Genomic DNA, 22,098 nt, shown 5'->3' on the forward strand with positions numbered 1-22,098 from the left:
CTATTGGATTATACCCTTTGTGTGGACATTGGATTTCATTACAATATCTACAAGTGACTTTGTATAAAAACAAGGCCAAAGTCGCTTATAATAAGCAGACTTGGCTTCATATATATATATATATATTTATTTATAATTGGTATAAAAAGTATAAATTAAACACACATACTGATGATTACAATAAAACACTTTATTATTGGTGTGATGTCATCCAACATGCTGACATCTGATTGGTTATTTTATTTAATTTATTCCATGACAACATTCACAGTGAGCATAGAGTATTGTAATGACATGGTTATGTCTGTCTGTCTGTCTGCCTGTCTGTAATAACACTGTCTGTTTGTTTGTCTGTCTGTCTGTCTGCCTGCCTGTCTGTAATAACACTGTCTGTCTGTAATAACACTGTCTGTCTGTCTGTCTGTCTGTCTGTCTGTAAGAATACAGCCTGTCTGTCTGTCTGCCTGTCTCTCTGTCTGTCTCCTAGCTGTCCAGCACCAACACTTTCCCCTCCCTCTTGGCGATCTTGTCCAATGAGAGCACAGCTTTGTCGTGATGCGGAAGGTAAAGGGGCCGGCCCACCGGAGAGCCCACCGGGGGGGTGATGGCTCTACGCTCCATCGCACTTCCTGTTCTGAAAGACACACACACACACACACACACACACACACACACACACACACACACACACACACACACACACACACACACACACACACACACACACACACACACACACACACACACACACACACACACACACACACACACACACACACACACACACACACACACACACACACACACCATGTTTTACTCTTTAGATTGGAGGTAGGCTCAGGAGGCAGAGCGGTCATCAGGGAATCAGAAGGTCCCCGGTTCGATTCCCAGCTCCTCCAGGCTTTGTGTCCATGGGCAGGACATTTAATCCCTTAGGTACTCCAGAAGTGAACTATAGTGCTATTCATTATGCCCACTCCACTATTTTTTCGCAAGGAGGTGTGGCTTTGGGCGTGTTGCTGCATTATCCCCAAAATTGCTATTTTGACCACACACGTTATGGAAAATGTATAGCGGAATCTAAAACCACCCGCAATGCCAACTTGGTTTGGTAGAGGGTGCCTGCAATGGATGTCTGGAGACGGAACAACATTCAAAGGATCCCTCTCTCTCTACTAATTCTCAACAAATCTCTGTGATTCTATTTTTCCTATAATCAGCAGAAGGGAGAGTGTCGATAGTCTTTTCAAAGAAGTAAGAGTTTTATCGATTACGCAGGAAATAATGAACTGATTATAAGAATATAACATTCCCTCTAATCAGTAACATGTAGGTGATACCTATGTCTATCAAATGTGGTTTTATTGAAAGGCAATCAAAGGCTAGAGCTTAGAAACAAAACATCAGGTGTATGTTTTCCCCACGGTGCGGCTGAAGAGGTGTTGCCAGAATTTGGGAGGAATAAGCAACCAGGTCTATGAAAACAAGCCCAAAAGAAGCGACTATAATAGGCCACATGAGCACTTCAAACCTATATATGTCAGCCATTAAACAATGTGCATATTTATATATGTTGGCTATTTGAAAATAGCCGATCTACAAGCTCACAACCGTTCTACCATTATTTACAAGCAACTTTACACACAAACAAGCCCAATGTGGCTTATAATAAGCAGACCTGGCAACACTGCAGACAGGGATAAAGGAGTGCATAAGATTGCTTTGGGGATAATGGATAGCGCAGTCTTCTCTTAAAGGTAATGGCATCTGCCACGGTGATTGGTTTTATTATTGTAAAGCCCAAACCACACCTATGCATAATATAACGGGTAGTGCAGGTGTTTTGCGGGTAAGGCAGGTGTATGTGTCCCAAAATAGCAACTCTTGCAGGGGAACGCCCTGATAACGTCAAAAGACAATTTAAATTGTATATGTATTTTTCCTGTATTTGTTTTCACTCTGCTTCATGTGCTCTAGTATTGTCCTGTGCATACGAGTCAATAATAATATTCATATTCTTTGTCCCTCTACAGGTACAGTATGTGGTCATTTGCAATATGATTTGAACCATATAATCAACACTCTACATTCAATACAGGACCACCCACACATAGTACATTAGGCGGGTGCAGTTATGAAAAAAAAGCACCTTACCCTTAACAAATTGCAACAAAACGTTTTTCAACAGTTTTTTGTAGTATTAGGTGTCCTTAATAACATACTAAAAGTTTACCAAAGTTTGATCGCTGGAAAGGTGTTATTTTCAAGATGGCGTCCAAAATGGCCAAAAGATCTTTAAAATAACCTAACTCCTTCATTATTTATCCTAGACAAGTACTTTTTGTGTCTAACCCTATGTTTTGGGGTCATAGAAATCCACAGGACTTGTCCAAATTGCAGAGATACATTTAGATAATTGTGAAATCCAATATTTAGTTTTTGACTCTATTAAAACCCTCTGAAATGTTTCAACTAGTTATATTTGTTTTACAGGAACAAGGCTTCAAGATATCCTCAAAACACAACAAAACAATAGTCACAATTTTCAGTCATTCAGAAGGTGGCAGAGAAAGAGAATATTGTCAGTTGATATAGTATTGCTTGCAATATTGAAACATTTTGGATAGCTCTGCGGATCAAATGTGAATCAAACTGTCATCTTGTAGACACAAGATTTTGAAAAACTTTTTTAACACATTAGGAAGGCAATCAGTGTGAGTGTGTAAAGAGGGGTGGCTACGGAGGTTAGTGCAGAGCTGTCAGAACTCAGAACCCATTTCTCTACTGGGTGCCTAGGCAGAGGGGAGTATGGGGGTGGGGTTGTGTGATTAGGTAAAATGTGGTCTGGTGTAGAGTTTAGTGGGCCTAGGGTTCCCCTCAGGTGGGTACAGGGGAGTATTGGGAGTGGGGGTCACTGGATTGCTCCCTGGGCACTTGGAGCACAGAAGAGCAAAGTTATAGGAGCCAAGGAGACCCTGAGCTTCTCCTCTCCCCCATGTCCGAGGTGCAAAACCTTCAACAGTTGGCTCAGACATGTCCCATTAAAGCTATAGTGGGGCACTTGGGAGCTCAGGACGAGTGCTCATAGGCAGCTAAAGAGAATGGGGCTTGTCAGCCCCTGATGCACGTTGTGAATCGCGAGGTGTCCACCCTCAAGTCCTCCACTCCGCCTAAGCCCTGCCTCCGAGCGAGGAGGCGAGGAGGCAAGGAGTGTCATTTTGAAGTGACAGCAATTATGACGTGTCACACAGTTGGATTGCTGGACTATTCCAGAGCTCGGAGGGTTGTCATGTGGAGGAGGAGAAATTATACGCCACGCATTTCAATGAAGACCGTTCCCCAAACGATACATGAAAGATACACTTGTATCTTGCCAGATTTCACTCCAAGTGGCTTAGGGAGCCTGCGCTCACCTCACGCTGGAGGACAGAGTGAGGAGGAGGCAGAAATTAAGCTTATGCGTTAGGCTGAGAGGAGTATCCCTATGTCGCCTGGCTCACTGGATAGTCCCACTGGTCCCAAGTGGACCTCCATGCTGGCTCCTATGCCCGAGATGGGCACTCGTGAGTGGGCATAGTTAGTGAGGAGGGACCCCCCCCACCCCCATAGTTGTGGTTGTAAGACCTCCACGTGGTGCATGACTTTGTGTCAGGCAGTCAGGGGTGTCCCTATGTCTGACTGGCTCACAGGAGAGTCGGTGTCTGGTTGGGGGCTGACCATTAATATTCCCAGGGGCCCCCAGTGACTTATCATTATGGCTCAGAGCGTCCTCTGCCCTCAAATCAATTTTTAAAGTTAAAATTATCCAGAAAAAAATATCAAAGTTCAAGGTTATTGCCAGCAGTACCAATCACAAAATAAAAGACATCTGAAATTAATTTTGCACTAAAACCCCACACAACTACTACAATCTCAGGAATAAGATGTCTGTGACAAGCAAATCTGAACCCTATCCGGCCACACTCCTCTACCAGCCCTACCCAAGACAGTAGACATTAAATGTTGTGATAGCTCTGTGCTGACTTGCACATCCTCTCCAGGCCCATAAAGGGCCATTTCCCCACTGTAATATTTGCTATTAAAAAGGTCTTAAGAGTCATTAAATTGTAACTTTAGAAAGGTACAGATACCCTGTACACTTATACTTTATGTTGGTTTGTACTGTTGAGTGAGACCCCCAGTTTGGGAACCACTGCCCTAGTGGACCAGGATTATTATTTAATTTTACCTTTACATACAAAATAGTGAAGAAACTTCTCGGTAAGGAATTTGTTCCAAGATTTGTGTAACATTCCCAGTTTATCACTTACAGCCATGTTTTTACAAATGTCACAGTACCACCCAGTAATAATGAATTTATTCCTTTTTGGTATGAAAATAAATCTCCTGAAAAACAGAATGTGAATTACCAAATCACCAATCCTGGGCATTATGTAGAAAAGGGAGAAATGTCCAATTACATTGTTATATATATGTGGCTATAACCATGCTTATAACCAATTCCTTTGTAATTAAACTTGTAATCACTTGACTATAATTTATATATGCTAATTAGATTTCAAGATTACCAAAACATGGGGTTAGGCACCAACATTACTTGTCTAGGATGAATAATGAAGGAGTAATGGTCTGTTTAAGGAACTGGCGGCGGCCATCTTGAAAATGTTACCTTTCTAGTGGTCCGATTTTGGTAAACTTTTGATATGTTATTAAGTACACCTAATACTACAATAATCCATTGAAAAACATTTTGTTGCAATTTGTTTTGGGTCAAACCATAACTGCACCCGCCTACATACAGTAGCTGACATGTTGTAAGCTTTCAGTAAATATTAAGACAATTAAATAGACTATATGACAACAAGTTGATATTTTCAAATCACGTTTTTATTCCAATTAATTGAAAAGTCAAAATATTTTTTACAAATTTACTGAAAAGAAATGTTTAAAGATGTTAAATATATTTTGCAATCGTTTTAAATGCATGGGCAGATTATGAAATAGCAAGATAACAAACTGTATGATTAATTAACATATTCGTACTAATCCATCATAATAAATCATGAAGACTCATCAAGACATCATGTTAGCAAAGAATACAATATCTAGCAGATATAAAAAATATGTTTGATTACATGAATAATACACAGTAAAGATTAAAATATGTTTGATTACATGACTAATACACAGTAAATATTAAAATATGTTTGATTACATGAACAATACTCAGTAAATATTAAAATATGTTTGATTACATGAATAATACACAGCAAATATTAAAATATGTTTGATTACATGAATAATACACAATATTAAAATATGTTTGATTGCATGAATAATACTCAGTAGAGATTACAATATGTTTTATTACATGAATAATACAGTAAATATTAAAATATGTTTGATTACATGAATAATACTCAGTAGAGATTACAATATGTTTGATTACATGAATAATATGCAGTAGAGATTAAAATATGTTTGATTACATGAATAATATAAATCAGGGTCTTCAACAAGGGGTCCGGGACCCCTAGGGAGTCCGCAGAGTTACTACAGGGGGGCCGCCAAATCTCTGTGTGATAGGAACCTTTTTTCTTTCTTTTTTTACATTAACCACTTGAACCCTATAGCATCCCTACTCTGAGGGGAACGTTAGCCGAATATAGCAGATCTACAAGCTCACAGCGCCTCGCACTGCGAGGCGCTGTGAGCTTGTAGATCGGCTATTTTTGGCAAAGAGATTTGGTGTAGAGGATTTATCTGTCTGAAAATACAAATCAACATAATGATTGTCTTAGGAATTTGACAAAAACAAAAAAAAACTCCATGAATGAAAGGCTTCATGGGGTGTGTAACTGATAGAAAATAAGTCAAGTTTTGATTGAACTGCTCCTTTAATGCTCGTTCCCATGAGGGTGTCACTTACCAAAAAATAATCGATTGTTAAAATAAACATGAAAATGCACGCGGCCCACCCATCTGACCACTTAACATGGTCGTGTTAAGTGGTCAGATGGGTGGGCCACAAAACACTTTTCAGATTTTCAAGTGGGCCCTGATCCAGAAAACAGTTGGGATTTGCTGGTGTAGAGGGACAAAAGGTCGAGGACAGCTGGTGTAATGGAAAAACAGGATGAGAACCGCTGGTGGAAAACAGGTTGAAAACTGCTGATGTAGAGGGAAAACAGGTTCAGCTAGTGTAGAGGGAAATCAGGTAAAAAATGCTGGTGTAGAGGGAAACTATGTCAAAAACGGCTGGTGTAGAGGGAAACAGGTTGAGCTGGTGTAGAGGGAAAGCAGGTTTAAAAATGCTGGGGTAGAGGGAAACAATGTTGTGAACAGCTGGTGCGAAGGGGAAAAGGTTGAACACTTCTGGTGTAAAGGGAAACAAAGCTGGGAACAGCTGGTGTAGAGGGAGAACAGGTTTAAAACTTCTGGTGTAGAGGGAAAACATGTTGGCGACAGGTGGTGTAGAGGGGAAACAGATGATGTAGAGGGAAAACAGGTTGGGGACAGGTGGTGTAAAGGGGACAAAAATGTCACGGTCAGCTGGTGTAGAGGGAAAACAGGCTGGGATCCGCTGCTTCAGTGGTCTATCACAGCGTTGGGGTCGATGGTTGGGGTATCGGTGGCGGTTCGTCTGCTGATGAGAATCACAGAGAGGAGCATGAGGAAGATGGCCACCGTCCCTACCACTCGAACCACCGTCACTACCACGTAGAGATGATCAGAGCAGGCTGTCTGGAGGGAGGAGGAGGTCGTAGCATCAGATGGAGGCTTGGTTGGTTGTGTCGGTGGTTGTTGGGTGATGGAGGCGGTCGTAGGATCAGGTGGAGGCTTGGTTGGTTGTGTCGGTGTCTTCACGGCTCCTGGGAAGTCGATGTTTATCTTCACGTCTCCATCCCGAGTCACCTGACATGTGAACTTGTTGGTCAGGTCGTGTTGGCTGCTGGTCAGAGTGATAGAACATCCACGGCTCTGAGAGGTGTCTGTTATCAGGGTACCGTTCTTATTCATCCAGCTCAGAGTGTGATGCTCACAGTTCATGTCGATACCAAACAGAGAACATGTCAGTGTCAGTCCTGTCCCATTGTTTCCTCTGGTGACGTCCAGTACAAACAGAGTGATTTGTTTATCGTCTCCAGTTTTTCTCATGGGTTTTTCATTGTTCCATTGTTGACAGGTATATTCACCAACATCTTCAGCTGTGACATCTTTAACAGTCAGAGAGCAGTTAGACTTCAAACTCATTCTGTTTGCTTTAGATGGGGTTACATCACTATTAATCTTACCATACTCAGCCACAGAAACAGGTTGGTTGTCTTTTCCGGCATAAATCCACGTAGTTGACTCACAGCCAGCATATCCAGGTAACACGTTAGATGGCAGAGTGACAGTGTCTCCAGATCTACCGTACATGTCGACTCGGTCCTGTAGAGAGTTGTCGACTCCAAGCAGCAGAATTAAAACCAGTTGAATCCCTTTGATCCCAGACATTCTGATATGAACCTTATCTATTTTGGTGTCTGTCTGTCAATGAGCTGTCTCTCTGTTTCTCTGTTTGTCTCTGTAAATGTCTCTCTGAGCGGTCTCTCTGTCTGTCCGGCGTCTGTCCGTGTGTGTCAGTGTGTCAGTGAGCCTGACTGGAAACCAGGCTGAAGTGCTGTGGTTAAAGTAATTTCCTCATTCATTAGTATGATAGTATGACATGTGTTTCCTGTGAAAACCTTCAGTTCACATGTACTTTAATGTCTCTGTATTTATAGACGGTAAGCCAGACATGTCCAAAGTCCGGCACGGGGCGCCAACCATGGCATGGGGCCTAACATATATTATGTATGGCCCAACAATCATAATTCCCCAAACCTCTGTCCCCGTCTGTCCCCAAAATCTGTTCTGCCCGCTTCTCCTCAGTGGCTGGAGCAATTGATCTGCATTTGCACACGGCCATTGACCACTAGCATGCGCACGGAACAGCGACGTCCGTTTTACAGTTTCCCCAAATGTCAGCTGTTTATTAGCGTTTTCATGTAAAATAATTCGGGCTATGGGAGCTATCGTCGCCATGCTTACAGCCGTCGCCATGGTCACAGCCCCCCAAGCTATGGGATGAATGATCAAACTGCGCGTGCGTCGCCGTTTGGCACACACAGAGAACGAGCTTAAACCTTTTTTTACAGGGTTGCCAAATTTTGCGAGAAACAAGCAACCAGGCCTATGACAACAAATCCCTGGAAGGGTATGGTCTAGTATATGTATAAAAATTGTGTTTCAGATGTAACTTTTTTTGTTTACTTGGTCCGCTCTTTTTCCCCTTTACACCAAACACCTCTTTGCCAAAAAATAGCCGATTTAAAATAGCCGATCTACAAGCTCACAACGCCTCGCAGCGCGAGACGTTGCGAGCTTGTAGATCTGCTATTTTTTGGCTAAAGTTCTCCTCAGAAAAGGGATGCTAGGGTTCAAGTGGTTGAGGTAAAAAACAATAATCCTATCACACAAAGATTTGGCGGACCCCCTGTAGTAACTCTGAGGACCCCCTAGGGGTCCCGGACGCCCTGTTGAAGACCCCTGCCCTACATAATACAAGAGTGTCGCACAAAAGTAGTGAAAATAGCCAATCTACAACGCGCCCCTATGTGTGCTTAATTTGTATATGATTAGGTGCCAGAGCTCCTGAACCCGACTAAAATAAAAATGTATTGTATGTGTATACAGTATGTGCATTCATGTGACTATAGACCTGTCAGCCACCGGTCTACTTGGGAACGATGCAAGTTGGGAACAATGAAAATAGAGAATGCATGCCCCGCCCTGTTTTGCAATGCACATTGTTATAGCACCCGTTTTAACCGCCTGTCTGTCTTTTGTGCCCATAAATGGAGATGTCTGGTCCCAGGAGTGCAGGAGGCAGCTCCCGCAGACACGCTCCGGCACAAATAGGCTCTATGCACAGCAGCCATATTGGAAAGAAATTGGGCCTCTTCTTACTTCCTTCACAGGTGTTGCCAATGATACTAATGAAGGCTCTGTTCCATTCTGGTCAGGGTGCTGATATCGTGCATGTTGGCTCACTAGAAACACTCCATTTTGGTTCCCAAATGGCCCCTTATGGTGGGTGTGTAACTCTGAGAGTGTACGGGTCCATTTGGTTCCATTTGTACACTCTCAGAGTTATGGGGGTCCTTGAAAATAAGACAACCACTATGCCACACTAAATGGAACAGAGCCTTAATTAGTATTATTGGTAACACCTGTGAAGGAAGTAAGGAAGGGGCCCAATTCATTCCCAATAATGGCTGCTGTGCATAGAGCCTATTAAGCCCCGGTTGTGAGCTTGTAGATCGACTATTTTCACTGTTTTAATAGATTTTTAGCCGCATGCTGAAAAGCATAGCGGCTCTATATTCAGTCTGACTCTGACCCGACAGATTTCCGACATGTTTGCGACACTTTTTTTGCGTGATTGGCTGTCGTTTAAGCCAATGGGATACTTTCCCATACTCTGAACGGGCGCCCTCGTCCTCCCAAGCTATGGGACTAGACACGCCTCTCTCAGTGGATTCGTCTGAGCGCTAGCCGAATTTGGCTAATAGTTAGCTTGTATGCTTGTATGATGTTACTAACTGTTTTTAGCCAAACGCGGTAATGTCCACTCTCCATTAGTTCTCGACGCAAGTTGCGTTATTAATCCCGTAATTTTCATGTATTGTACATCCCAAAATCAAATGTATTAACTATGTGAGAGAGTAAAAAAAAAAGCGATTCTGGGCGAGGTAAACAGAACACTCGCCCCAAAACACACTCACCCCCATTCATTTCGCGGACAGAGGCCGCCGGATTAGACCCGGGCGAGTGTGTTTGGGGACGAGCGTTCTTGTAATCCATTGCCGCATATGTAGCCATGGTTCACATTCATGTTTCAGAGCTACTGCCTACTGCATGATGCATCCATATCAAGGGCCCTTTTAATACAAAAACCCACGGCAATTTCGGTCTACAGTACACCAGCCTTCAACAATAGTGTACATTCAGTGGTCAGGTTCGTTCAGAAATCAATTGAAGAACGCAGGAGCGAGTTTTCCATATATAGCAAGCCACGCGCGAGAACGTGCATACACGCAGTACACTACACATGTGTCGTTGTTGACGTTTTCAGATGGTTTTAATTTGAAGGTATAACAGGCTGTTCAATGTGTTTTTGTGAATTACGATAACTGACCGGCGTGCTCTATGCCGTCGTGTTTTGTTAAGTTACACAAGTGGCAGAAACGGTGCTTTCTGATTTTCACAATACAATGTAATCCACCCGCGTTTAGTTCAGTATTATAAAAGTGTTCACCCAACGCGTGTAAACTTAAGCTAATAGGTTAACAACAGTCTCGAGTCGGTCTCAAACAGTCGGGAGGGGGGAGACAAAGACTCGGTCGAGAGAGGCAGAGAAATGCAGACGATGCATCTCATTGCACAGAGGTGCGTGAGCAAGATAAGGATTTAACTTCATTTAAATCAGCACAGTGTAAGCACAGTGTAAGTTAATGTCCGCTGCCGTCAGCGCCATCTTCATAATAGATAAATATATATTCAGAACAGAATAATAATATTAAAAATATTTAATAAAACAAAAAATCGAAAATCTTCTTTTCTTTTTTTTCGGGTTTTGGGCCTAACATGATGGCAATAGTCGGGTTCGGGCCGAGCCCCGGGCCGGCCCAGTCGGGCCCAGTTAGGGCCGAGCCTTCATTTTCAGGCCCGTTGAGAACTCTATAAATGATTAACCTCGCATCACCAGTCTTTCCACCTCGGAGGAAAGCCTGGTCTGCGTTCCAGAAGACAACATATGATCCGGTCTAGACCACGCCTACTGAAAAAAAAGAAAGAAAAAAGAATCCTCTTTCCGGTTCTGCCTATCCGGTTTTGCGGTTTAAATGGAATAGAATTTCCCCGTGGGATAATACCGACGCTAAATAGTCTCCGGATAGTGCACGCACATTTACATTTAAAAAACAAGCTAAACAATGCCGTATCAAGGATTTTATTAGCACGGACCTATTTTGGGGTGAGACGTCTTTCCGGTTCTGCCTATCCGGCCACTTTTTCTTTTTTTTACTTCCGCTCCCGACCGGATCATATACCCGAAAATGGAATGCTGCCCAGGCTAATAAATGATTAGTAGCCTTAAAGCTACTATTTGAATACTATTATTATTTTGCCTATACTGTGTGGCTCGCTGTGCATCACTCTGATTGCATCTTTCATTCATTCTGCAACGTGTTAATTGTCCATCACCTGACAACCATTAGCTGTCTTTTGTCATCTTCATTTCTTTATAGTTAAATGTTGTGTTGTTGACAAGATTGGGGCCAAAAAAGCCTGCCGCATGCGGCTTTATTATGACTTGTCATTCTTGTTTCTATAATAAGAAAAAGGTTTCCACCCAACAGCGAAGATATAATGGCATATGGCTATGCGGTCACTGTTGCGGGTACCAAGATGGCACAGTGCCAGCCAGCTGTTTGTTAACTTGGGTTAGGGTTATTCAAAGGTTATTTACAGAGGTGACCTGAGACTAAAGAAAGAGAACCAGTGATACAGATGACTGATGTCACAGGCTGATACATTAATCTGAAATCCACATTTGAGCATGTTTAAGACTTCTTATTCTTAAAACGATATATTAAAACAATTACTCATAACACTTTAACTTGAGTAGGCTCTGATGTGATGTAACTAGTTACTATTGGTTGGTTGTAATGTCACTGTTCCTATGTCCCATTTGGGGGGATACAAGAAGAATGGGCACCTTGATCTAAAATTGGCTATTTTGTCCAAAATGTTTAAAAATAGTACATCATTATCAGAACAATAAAAAAAAATTGAGAACCCGCGCCCGCCCTGCCCGTCAATACTCAGATCCGTAGACTGACCCGTCACCCGTGATTATTTCAAAATACGAACCAGACCCGCCCCGCCCGTCAAATAAACGACCCGTTGTCTCCCCGTTTACCCGTGATTACATGCAGAGTAAAATGTAAATCCTATTGAAAAGTGTGTTGAAAAAGATAGCAGCCTTCAACATTCAGTGGTCAGGTTCGTACAGAAATCAAGTGAAGACGGAGGAGCGAGCTTAAGCCACGCGCGCAAACGCGCATCTACGCAGCACACATGTGTCGTTGACTCGTTTTTGTCTCCGCCAGGCCGAAAGGCATGGCGAGAGAGTATGTTTTACCCCCTGTCCGTCCGTCCGTCATTCGATCTGTCTGTGTACAGCTAATCTCCGGCACCGTTGGCTTGCTCGTAGCGAAACTGTGCACACACACTCCCTGGATACCAGAGCAGAACCTCTGCCCCAAATTTTTCACATGGGCCTGTTATAGCGCCACCAGGAGGCCGATTGGTGCAAAACACATTTCTTGACAGTTATCCTACAGATTTTGTCCAAACAGCACGCAAATCGGTACACAGTATCTCTATAGTCATTAAACAAAACGGGTGTTTCAGATTTTTCATATTCCATCCTGATTGGCTAAAAATGGCTTCCAAAGTTTACAGGACTGCTCCGTTTTGAACAAAATGCCTCAAATCATGAACACACCATGCAATTTCCGTGAAATTTTGGAAGGAAGAAATGCTACTTGAAAATTTTAAAATCAGCCTCATGGTGGCGCTATAACAGACCAATTTGTGTTTTTGCCTATAACTGTACCGATCTGTGTAAAACTTTGTATGCACACTCTCTAGAGGCCAAGGAAAAACCTTTGCTCTGCATTTTTCACATCTGCCTTTTATAGCGCCACCAGGAGGCCGACTTATGTAAAACACATTTTTTGATTGTAAGCCTTCAGATTTTATCCAAATTTCACCAAAATCGGTACACATGATCTCTATAGTCATGTGATCAAGAAGGATCTGTTAGATGTTTCATAGTCCATCCTGATTGACAAAAATGTACATCTAAAGTTTGCTGGAGTGGCCCGTTTTGAACAAAATGCCGCAAATCATGAACGCAGGGTCCGATTGCAGTGAAACTTTGCTCGCACATTCGCATTACGTTGAGGAACAAATGCCACCATTTTAACATTGCCCTATTATAGCGCCACCTTGAGGCCAATTTTTGCAACAGTTTTCTTTTTTATATTACTCCTACAAATTGTGTCCAAACATCATGCAAATCGGTACCCATTATCTCTATAGTCAAGTGGTCAAGATGGTTCCGTTCGATTTTTCATATTACATCCTGATTGCCAAATTCCGAACATTGCTGTCCCACAATAACCTACCTGACCTGGTGGAGACCTGTGCTCCGAGGAGCACTTTTTCTAGTTTTAAATCGTTTTAATTTGAAGGTTTAACAGGATGCTCAATGTGTTTTTGTGAGTTAAGATAACTGACCAGCGTTCTCCATGCAGATGTGCTGTGTTAAGTTAAACAAGTGACGTTGTTTGGGCCGAAACAGTGCTCTCTGATTTTCACAATAAAATGATACCCGCCCGCGATTAGTTCAGTACCGCCCGTCCCCGTACCCGTGATCTTATCAAAGTAACATTTTCACCCGCTTTCACCCGTCAAACGCGGGTACCCGTCGGGTATCAATTTTTGCTATTTTGTCTCATCTGTTTAGGGAAATAGGTAGCTGATATATTGCACTTTTATCTTAGCGCTAGGTATACTCTTGGTTGCTTGTTTTTGCAGAAAATGCACTTAAGACTTCTGGTGATTAGTAGTTTTGTTCCCTACCTATGTTGAATGCAGTTATTGTAAGTCGCTTTGGATAAAAGCGTCTTCTAAATGACTGTAATGTAATGTAATGTAATGTATGATATTTATAATACTGTATGTTGGTTTGTTTACTGTTGAGTGAGAAAACAATGTTGCACATTAAGCTAATCATCTGGGGACCCCCCAAAATCATTTAGGGACCCCCCTGGGGTCTGTCTGTCTGTCTGTCTGTCTGTCTGTCTGTCTGTCTGCCTGTCTGCCTGTCTGTCTGTCTCACCTCATGATGTGAGAGCGACTGGGCTGCTGATGGGAGAAGGACTGTGAGCGTCCCAGACTGGACTGGTGTCTGTCCAACAAGTCCCTCATGGCTGGACTGGATGGACTGGTCTTACCTGAAGGACAGGAGAGACAGGTTAGACAGACAGACAGACAGACAGACAGACAGACAGACAGACAGACAGACAGACAGACAGACAGACAGACAGACAGACAGACAGACAGACAGACAGGTCTTACGTGACAGGGGTCTTGCATCAGGAGGGGGGTTTGACACTGAAGCGGTGAACTGCAGTTTGAGTTTCATGTGTTGACTGAGCTGAAACATACACACAGTCACACACACACACACACACACACACACACACACACACACACACACACACACACACACACACACACACACACACACACACACACACACACACACACACACACACACACACATACACACACACACACACACACACACACACACACACACGATAATCTATAGCAGAGGTTCCCAAACTGAGCTCGAGACCCAAACCAGTGAAAATAACCGATCTACAGGCTCACAACACGTCACGATGCAACGTGTTGTGAGCTTGGAGATATTTTCTTTTCTTTCTTTTTTTTCTTTATGGAATTCTTTTGAAAAACGCTTGAATTTGTGTTTAACTTTAACGACAATTTTAAAATCTTTTGATTCAAAATCAAAGACGAGATTGATTGATTCATTGAATACTTTATTACTTTATTAACAGTTTTCAAATTGTACAGAGGTACGGTTTACAATGATTGTTAAAATGATAACACACAAAGCCCTACGGGGCTTTGTTTACATTGTGGTCAAGTAAGAAGTGAAGGAGAGAGAAAAAGAATAGAGAAGTGACCAAATTACAGAAGTGGTCAATTTGATCATCAACTTTATGTTGAAATGTGAGAACCAGTAGATCATATTTCACACTAAATATACATGGTGCCAAAAATTGTCTCTCTGGCTCTCGTAGCCATAAAGGGAAGTGTGTGTGTGTGTGTGTGTGTGTGTGTGTGTGTGTGTGTGTGTGTGTGTGTGTGTGTGTGTGTGTGTGTGTGTGTGTGTGTGTGTGTGTGTGTGTGTGTGTGTGTGTGTGTGTGTGTGTGTCCACTATGCAGAAACAAGACGATATAGAAGGAAGCATGGCTGGTACAGTATCAATAGTGCAGCAAATGTTTACATTTGTGACAAAACAATCATATTTAAGCAGATCATTTACATACATAATGTGTTCTTGTCTTTAATATGTGATGACAAATGGTGGGCACATAAAATATTTAATTTGAGGTTTGGCACTATTGTTATTGATTTTACATGGAGAATAAGGCTTTCTAATAACGTACTGTATATGAAAGGTTTGAGGTATATAAGTCTGCTCCCGTGTTCATGTCTGTTTAAATCCACGAACCAAAAATGTTTTTTGAATCAGACATGGTAAGTTGCTGATATGCACATAAGCAAAAAGTTGTGGCGAGCGAATGAGGCCCCTTGTGTTGTTATCCTGTATGTTTACAATTTACGATTTACAATGTAGGCATTTAGCAGACACTCTTTAACCATTAAGACCTGGAACTGTGTCATTTTTAGATTTGAGCTAAAAAGCATTATTTTACACTTTGGGCTGTTCAAAAATAGCAGATCTACAAGCTCATAGCGCGGCACCGAGTGCCGATAACAAAACATCTATAATCTGTACATTGAAACTATAAACACCATCAGATGCCAGGTCAACAATGACCTGGCATTTGTCTACATGACACGCTATATACATTATATTTTAGCATTAAGCCTGCAAGGTCGTCAAGGCTACCCTGGGGGTCCCCATATGTTTTGGGGGGGGGGGTCCCCAGATGACAGTAAAGTGACAATTTAAGGACTTTTAAGACCTTTTTAATACCTAAAAAAAACTAAAGTAATCAACAAACAATACTATAAAAACAGGTCAAACATTAGCCAAATTGTCAAATAATATGAGAAAGAGGCAAAGATTTAGAAAATAAGCACGGTGGGGGGTCCCCAGTTCAATATGATTATTTTGGGGGTCCCCAGTTCAAATATGGTTATTTTAGGGTGTCACGACCTGAAAAGGTTGATAATCACTGGTGTGTGTGAGTGTGTGTGTGTGTGTGTGTGTGTGTGTGTGTGTGTGTGTGTGTGTGTGTGTGTGTGTGTGTGTGTGTGTGTGTGTGTGTGTGTGTGTGTGTGTGTGTGTACCTCATAGAGTCCAGACTTCAGTATGTGGAAGGCCACGGTAAAGGACAAACTGCTTCCTTTACGACTGGGACCCAGGTTACTGACAGGAGACACACACACTACCGCGTCCAACGCACTGTCTTCACCCTGCACACGACCTGACACACACACACACACACACACACACACACACACACACACACACACACACACACACACACACACACACACACACACACACACACACACACACACACACACACACACAGGTTTTAATGGGTTATCCCATTAAGACACACCTGTGTAACCACTTTAACCATTATTTCACACATTGGCTTTTCAAAAATTGCAGACCTACAAGCTCATAGCTCATGAGCTTGTAGATCTGCTATTTTTGAAAAATCGTGGAAATGTGTGAAAATCTTTGAATATATATTTTTAAAGCGAACATTTTTAACTCAAATCTTTGCTTCTGGGGGTCCCTGGAACAAGATATTTTGATGGGGTCCTTGACATGAAAAAGATTGAGCACCACTGATATAGAAATATACGTTTTTCAGAAAACTGTTGGGATTTAGGAGACATGTAGAATCGGCTTCAGGTCTCAATGGGTTAATGGGTTAATACCACATCTACAAGCAAATAGTCGTATTGAAGGGTTAAAGTGATTAAACAGATTTTTATACTGTACTAGTTAATTTAGCTAGGGGCCCACAGGAAGCCTCTCAGGGACCCCTGGGACCCCTGAGAGGGTTGAGAGGCACTGTTCTTTAAGACGTTATAAGGGGACCCTTCAACTCTCTGTTTGATGCCAATACTTTTGTACTTTTACTCAAGTCAATTTTGTATACCGAACTTGTACTTGTAACAGACTTTCTAGAATAGAGTATTGATACATTTGATTAAAGGACAACTTTGTTTTTTTACAACCAAGGTTTATATTTTAGATTGTCATTAAAGTAAATAAAAGATGAGTGTTATTTTTTATTTATTTACTGCTTTCTATAGTTTTAGCAATTTTAGCGATATTTTTTACAGTGGGCGGGGGCATTCTGTCCGGTGGCTAAATATGCCTTTTTTACACAATAAAAAAGGTCCTGAGGTCTTTGAAGGCCAGATATCAGTTATTGGGGGCTAGAAGAGCTACTGTAAATAATAATAAAGAAAATGGCGGGTTATTGTGTAAAAAAAGACATATTTAGCCACCGGACAGAATGCCCCCGCACACTGTAAAAAATATCGAGAAAAAAAACATAAACCTTGGTTGTAAAAAAAACAAAGTTGTCCTTTAAGTAAAAAAAAATAGTACTTTTTCCATCAGTGTTTTCAGTAAAGGGAAGTCAAACCTCTTGCAATAAGGAACATATCTACGCACATAGCACAGTGTACCTAACCACATATCTACAAACATAGCTCATATCTATGTACATATCAAATGAAGTGTCTACGCACATACACATAAACCCACATATCTACAAACATAGCTCATATCTACGCACATAGCAGCCTCACCCACCATGCCTCAATACTGACAAACTGGCACTTTGCACACTTTGCATATTAAAGTGATAGTTCACCCCCAAAACTGCTCACACAAACATCACTGTAATGTGGAAACCTCTTACAGTATGTTCAAAGCTGTTACTTTTCAGGAAATGTAAAAAAAATAAAAAATAAGAAGCTGTGTTCCAATGGGTACAATTTAGTTATTATTTAGTCACAAGGTCAATACTTTTTGACCAATGTTTTAATACTTTTATTTGGTTCAATATTTATAAAAACTCACACAGAACTATGTATAAATCATGTTTAAGTCCAATTCCAACCCCTAAACCTGACCTCTAATTATGGGGACTCACATGTATAGTAATACAACACACACACACACACACACACACACACACACACACACACACACACACACACACACACACACACACACGCGCGCGCGCGCGCCACGGTTCTTACTCTCAGGCGTCCAGACCAGGCGGACAGACAGGAAGTCCTGGAGGTTGTTGAACAGGTTGTATCGAACCAGGAAGTGCCCTTTGACCTGGGCGGTGCTGGGGCAGCTGGCTGTCATCACGAACCTGGGTTTGTCCAATCGCACGCTGGGGAGTCTGCGGAGAGGCGGAGCCTACAGTTTAATAGGGCCCGTCAAGCTGAGCCCAGAAATGACATTCCCCAAATATGGTCGTAAAAAAAGATTTTCATATTTGATCATTTTTCACCCGTGTGTGTGTGTGTGTGTGTGTGTGTGTGTGTGTGTGTGTGTGTGTGTGTGTGTGTGTGTGTGTGTGTGTGTGTGAGTGAGTGAGTGAGTGAGTGAGTGAGTGAGTGAGTGAGTGAGTGCGTGCGTGCGTGCGTGCGTGCGTGCGTGCGTGCGTGCGTGCGTGCGTGCGTGCGTGCAAACCGCAGAAGTCAGATGTTTTGGGCACAATGCCAGCAGGCCAAAGAAGTCACTATACATTATTGCATTATCTTACGTGTAGTTTTTGTCATGACTGTTATAGTCTGAGCCAGGACCCAACTTTTGGGCCATGGTATCTGGGGGGGGAACAATTCTCCTAGTAATTTTTGTGAAGGTATACACCCCTAGTGCTGGAAAATATGTGATAGCATTGCAGCGGTGGTAGCTTTCTGTGTGTTATCACTCCATTCATAACCCCATGCCAAAACACACTTTTCAAAATTATCGATAGAACCGAATGAAGCATTCCACTTCAAACGGATGGTTTTATCTCAATATTGACCCTCTCTCTTTGGAAAATGGTGGGCATATCTCAGACAACATGTTTTCAGAAAAGTAGCCTAGCTAAAAAATGTTGTCTATTACTGGCAGTGGCAACATGAAAGATGTTGAGGCCAGTCCACACCAATACAACTATATCGCAACTTGCAACCCAGTTGCAAGACAGTTGCAGCGGTTTGGAGTGACCTGTTGCAGGCCTGTGTCTTTAGGGAAATGGTTGCAAGTAGTTGCAAGTATTGCAGTTGCACAATTGCGTTGCGAATCATTGGAGTGGACTGGCTTACACAAAGGTTTCCACTGTAAATCACCTAAATATTTTATACCATGTTTAGCCTCCATGATTCTAAGGAAATTATGAATGATGAAATCTCAATAAACAAAATGTAGTGTGTGTAATGCATAGGATAACTTTTTACCATTACATACATGAATATCACCTTTGCAGCAGGTGTTTTTTCACCTGTTGTGAAACAGTTGTTTACGTGCGAAGCACCTCTATGGCTTTCATAATCGCTAATTCATTCATTCATTAATCTTTTGATCTACAGTATTCTCATTCTCATAGTGAGTTTGGGGAAGGTACGTATACAACGCTAGTGCTAGAAAATATGTGTTAATATCAGAGGTGGGACCAAGTCCCTATGTTGCAAGTCCAAGTCGAGTCTCAAGTCTTTGCTCTCAAGTCCCGAGTCAAGTCCAAGTCAACACAGCCAAGTCCCAAGTCAAGTCCAAGTCCTCAGCTTTTTGTTTCGAGTCCCACACAAGTCCTTAGCATTTTGGTTCGAGTCCCACACAAGTCCTAACCTTTTGTTTCAAGTCCCAAACAAGTCCTAACCTTTTGTTTCGAGTCCCAAACAAGTCCTAACCTTTTGTTTCAAGTCCCAAACAAGTCCTAACCTTTTGTTTCGAGTCCCAAACAAGTCCTAACCTTTTGTTTCAAGTCCCAAACAAGTCCTAACCTTTTGTTTCAAGTCCCAAACAAGTCCTAACCTTTTGTTTCGAGTCCCAAACAAGTCCTAACCTTTTGTTTCGAGTCCCAAACAAGTCCTAACCTTTTGTTTCAAGTCCCAAACAAGTCCTAACCTTTTGTTTCGAGTCCCAAACAAGTCCTAACCTTTTGTTTCAAGTCCCAAACAAGTCCTAACCTTTTGTTTCAAGTCCCAAACAAGTCCTAACCTTTTGTTTCGAGTCCCAAACAAGTCCTAACCTTTTGTTTCGAGTCCCAAACAAGTCAAAATGTTAATTCAAGATATGTAAAGATTTACATAAATCATGAGCATTTTTCACAATTTGCATTTGTTTTAAAACATGGGTTCTTCCAGGCCAACAGAACGCAGATACTGTACTTTTAATATCCTCCTTGAGGACAGGGTTTAAAAGGGCCCTTTTTAATGAATATAATGTAATTTTGTACAATCTGTATGGTAGAGTATGTTACTACAATATAACTTATACAATCAGGGTGGTTGTATTTTGTCTCCCTGCTCTTCTATTGAGACATTTAGATAATGTCAAAGGCCATGTCTCACCTAGACACAGGATCTGACACAAATTCAGTGTATCCTCTGATCAAGCAGGCAGGCTCTATTATCACGATGGTGAAATTTCAGCACTTGCACTGGAAACCGCGTTCAAATCCGGGGTAGAAGAGGAAATGTATATAGCGCTGAAGTGGTCAATGTATGTTTTGTATTAATAACCAAAATCTACAAAGTAATTGGTACCTAAATGTTCAAATAATTGTAGTGGAGTAAAAGTAGGCTAATATCTGCCTCTCATATGTAGTTGAGTAGAAGTAGGTAGCTGATATATTGCACTTTTACCTTAGCGCTAGGTATACTCTTGGTTGCTTGTTTTTGCAGAAAATGCACTTAAGACTTCTGGTGATTAGTAGTTTCGTTCCCTACCTATGTTGAATGCACTTAATGTAAGTCGCTTTGGATAAAAGCGTCTGCTAAATAATGTAGAAGTAAAAGTACTGAAAATTGCAAATACTTCAGTAAAGTAAAAAATAAGTCAAAATTGTACTTAAGTAAAGTACTTGAATAAATGTACTTAGTTACTTTCCACCACTGGTTATAGTTTGCACTTAGCACGCAGTAATGTTAATGTGAAGTATAGGTCTTGCCTTGCATACTGCTTTTCTCGTCTTGTCTATCTTTAAAACCGAAAGCTATAACTGCTGGAGTTGACATTTTATTCCACCTGGCTTCAGTTCCAGCAGCGACGGCAGGAGTGAAGTCGGTGTGTTGTTTGTTTGGTAACGTGCAACATGTGGGCCAGTGTTGACAAGTATCGGGAGAGAAACAAGCGAACCGACTTCCAAAAACAAGCCAAAAACAAACCAAATTTTGTCCAAAGGTTAGGGTAAATAAGCAGCTTTGGCAACACTACACTAGGTGTCACTGACGGCCGGGATTTCTGACTAATAACATTATAGTTGATGCACACTTTTTTAAACATTTTTGGCTTGCCTAAGTGACTTGAAAGTGACTTGAAGGTGACTTGAAAAGACTTGAATTTTCAAGTCACGAGGGCTCAAGTCAAGTCAAGTCTCAAGTCTTTAGTGTTCAAGTCAAGTCAAGTCTCAAGTCTTTGGCATTCAAGTCCCAAGCAAGTCCAAGTCTATTTTTGATTTGGTCAAGCAAGTCTCAAGTCATCAAAATCGGGACTTCAAGTCAAGTCGAGTCTCGAGTCTCGAGTCCAAGTCCCCACCTCTGGTTAATATTGCAGCGGTGGTAGCTTTCTGTCTGTTATCAATCCATTCATAACCCCACGCCAGAACACATATTTCAAATGTAGCCTATACCTGTACATAGAACCGAAGCATTCTACTTCAAACTGATGATTCTCTCTTATTATTGACCCTCTCTTTTTGAAAAACGGTGGGCATAGCTCCAACTATATGTTCTCTATTACTGGCAGTGACAACATAGTGACTATACATTACACAAGCTGTACTTCTGTTTTCACGATGTTACACAAAGGTTCCTCTGGAAACAACCTAAAGATGCAATACCATGATTACATACATAGATTCTAAGGGAATTATGAAATTCAATAAACTAAATATAGCCTAATGTTAGTGTGTAAGTCATTAATTCTATAAATGCCTTCTAAATCCTAACTCTTCTCT

The 22,098-nt window shown here is 41.7% G+C and overlaps 1 protein-coding gene across 1 annotated transcript in view; it reads right to left on the reverse strand.

Annotated features, from left to right (window-relative positions):
- Positions 1-263: 263 nt before the first annotated feature.
- The window catches only part of LOC311057688 (trafficking protein particle complex subunit 14-like), a 33,259-nt gene continuing 11,424 nt past the window's right edge, over positions 264-22,098 (reverse strand). The window contains exons 10-14 of the mRNA XM_084074717.1: positions 18,179-18,330; positions 16,232-16,368; positions 14,239-14,317; positions 14,000-14,114; positions 264-634 (exon numbers count right to left, since the gene is read on the reverse strand). Of these exons, the coding sequence (XP_083930843.1) occupies positions 484-634; positions 14,000-14,114; positions 14,239-14,317; positions 16,232-16,368; positions 18,179-18,330 (634 nt within the window). The 3' untranslated portion in view covers positions 264-483. The remainder of the gene's footprint in view (positions 635-13,999; positions 14,115-14,238; positions 14,318-16,231; positions 16,369-18,178; positions 18,331-22,098) is intronic.

This window comes from Gymnoscopelus microlampas, assembly GCF_963454915.1.
Source record: "Gymnoscopelus microlampas genome assembly, chromosome: 12".
NCBI classification, from domain to species: domain Eukaryota; kingdom Metazoa; phylum Chordata; class Actinopteri; order Myctophiformes; family Myctophidae; genus Gymnoscopelus; species Gymnoscopelus microlampas.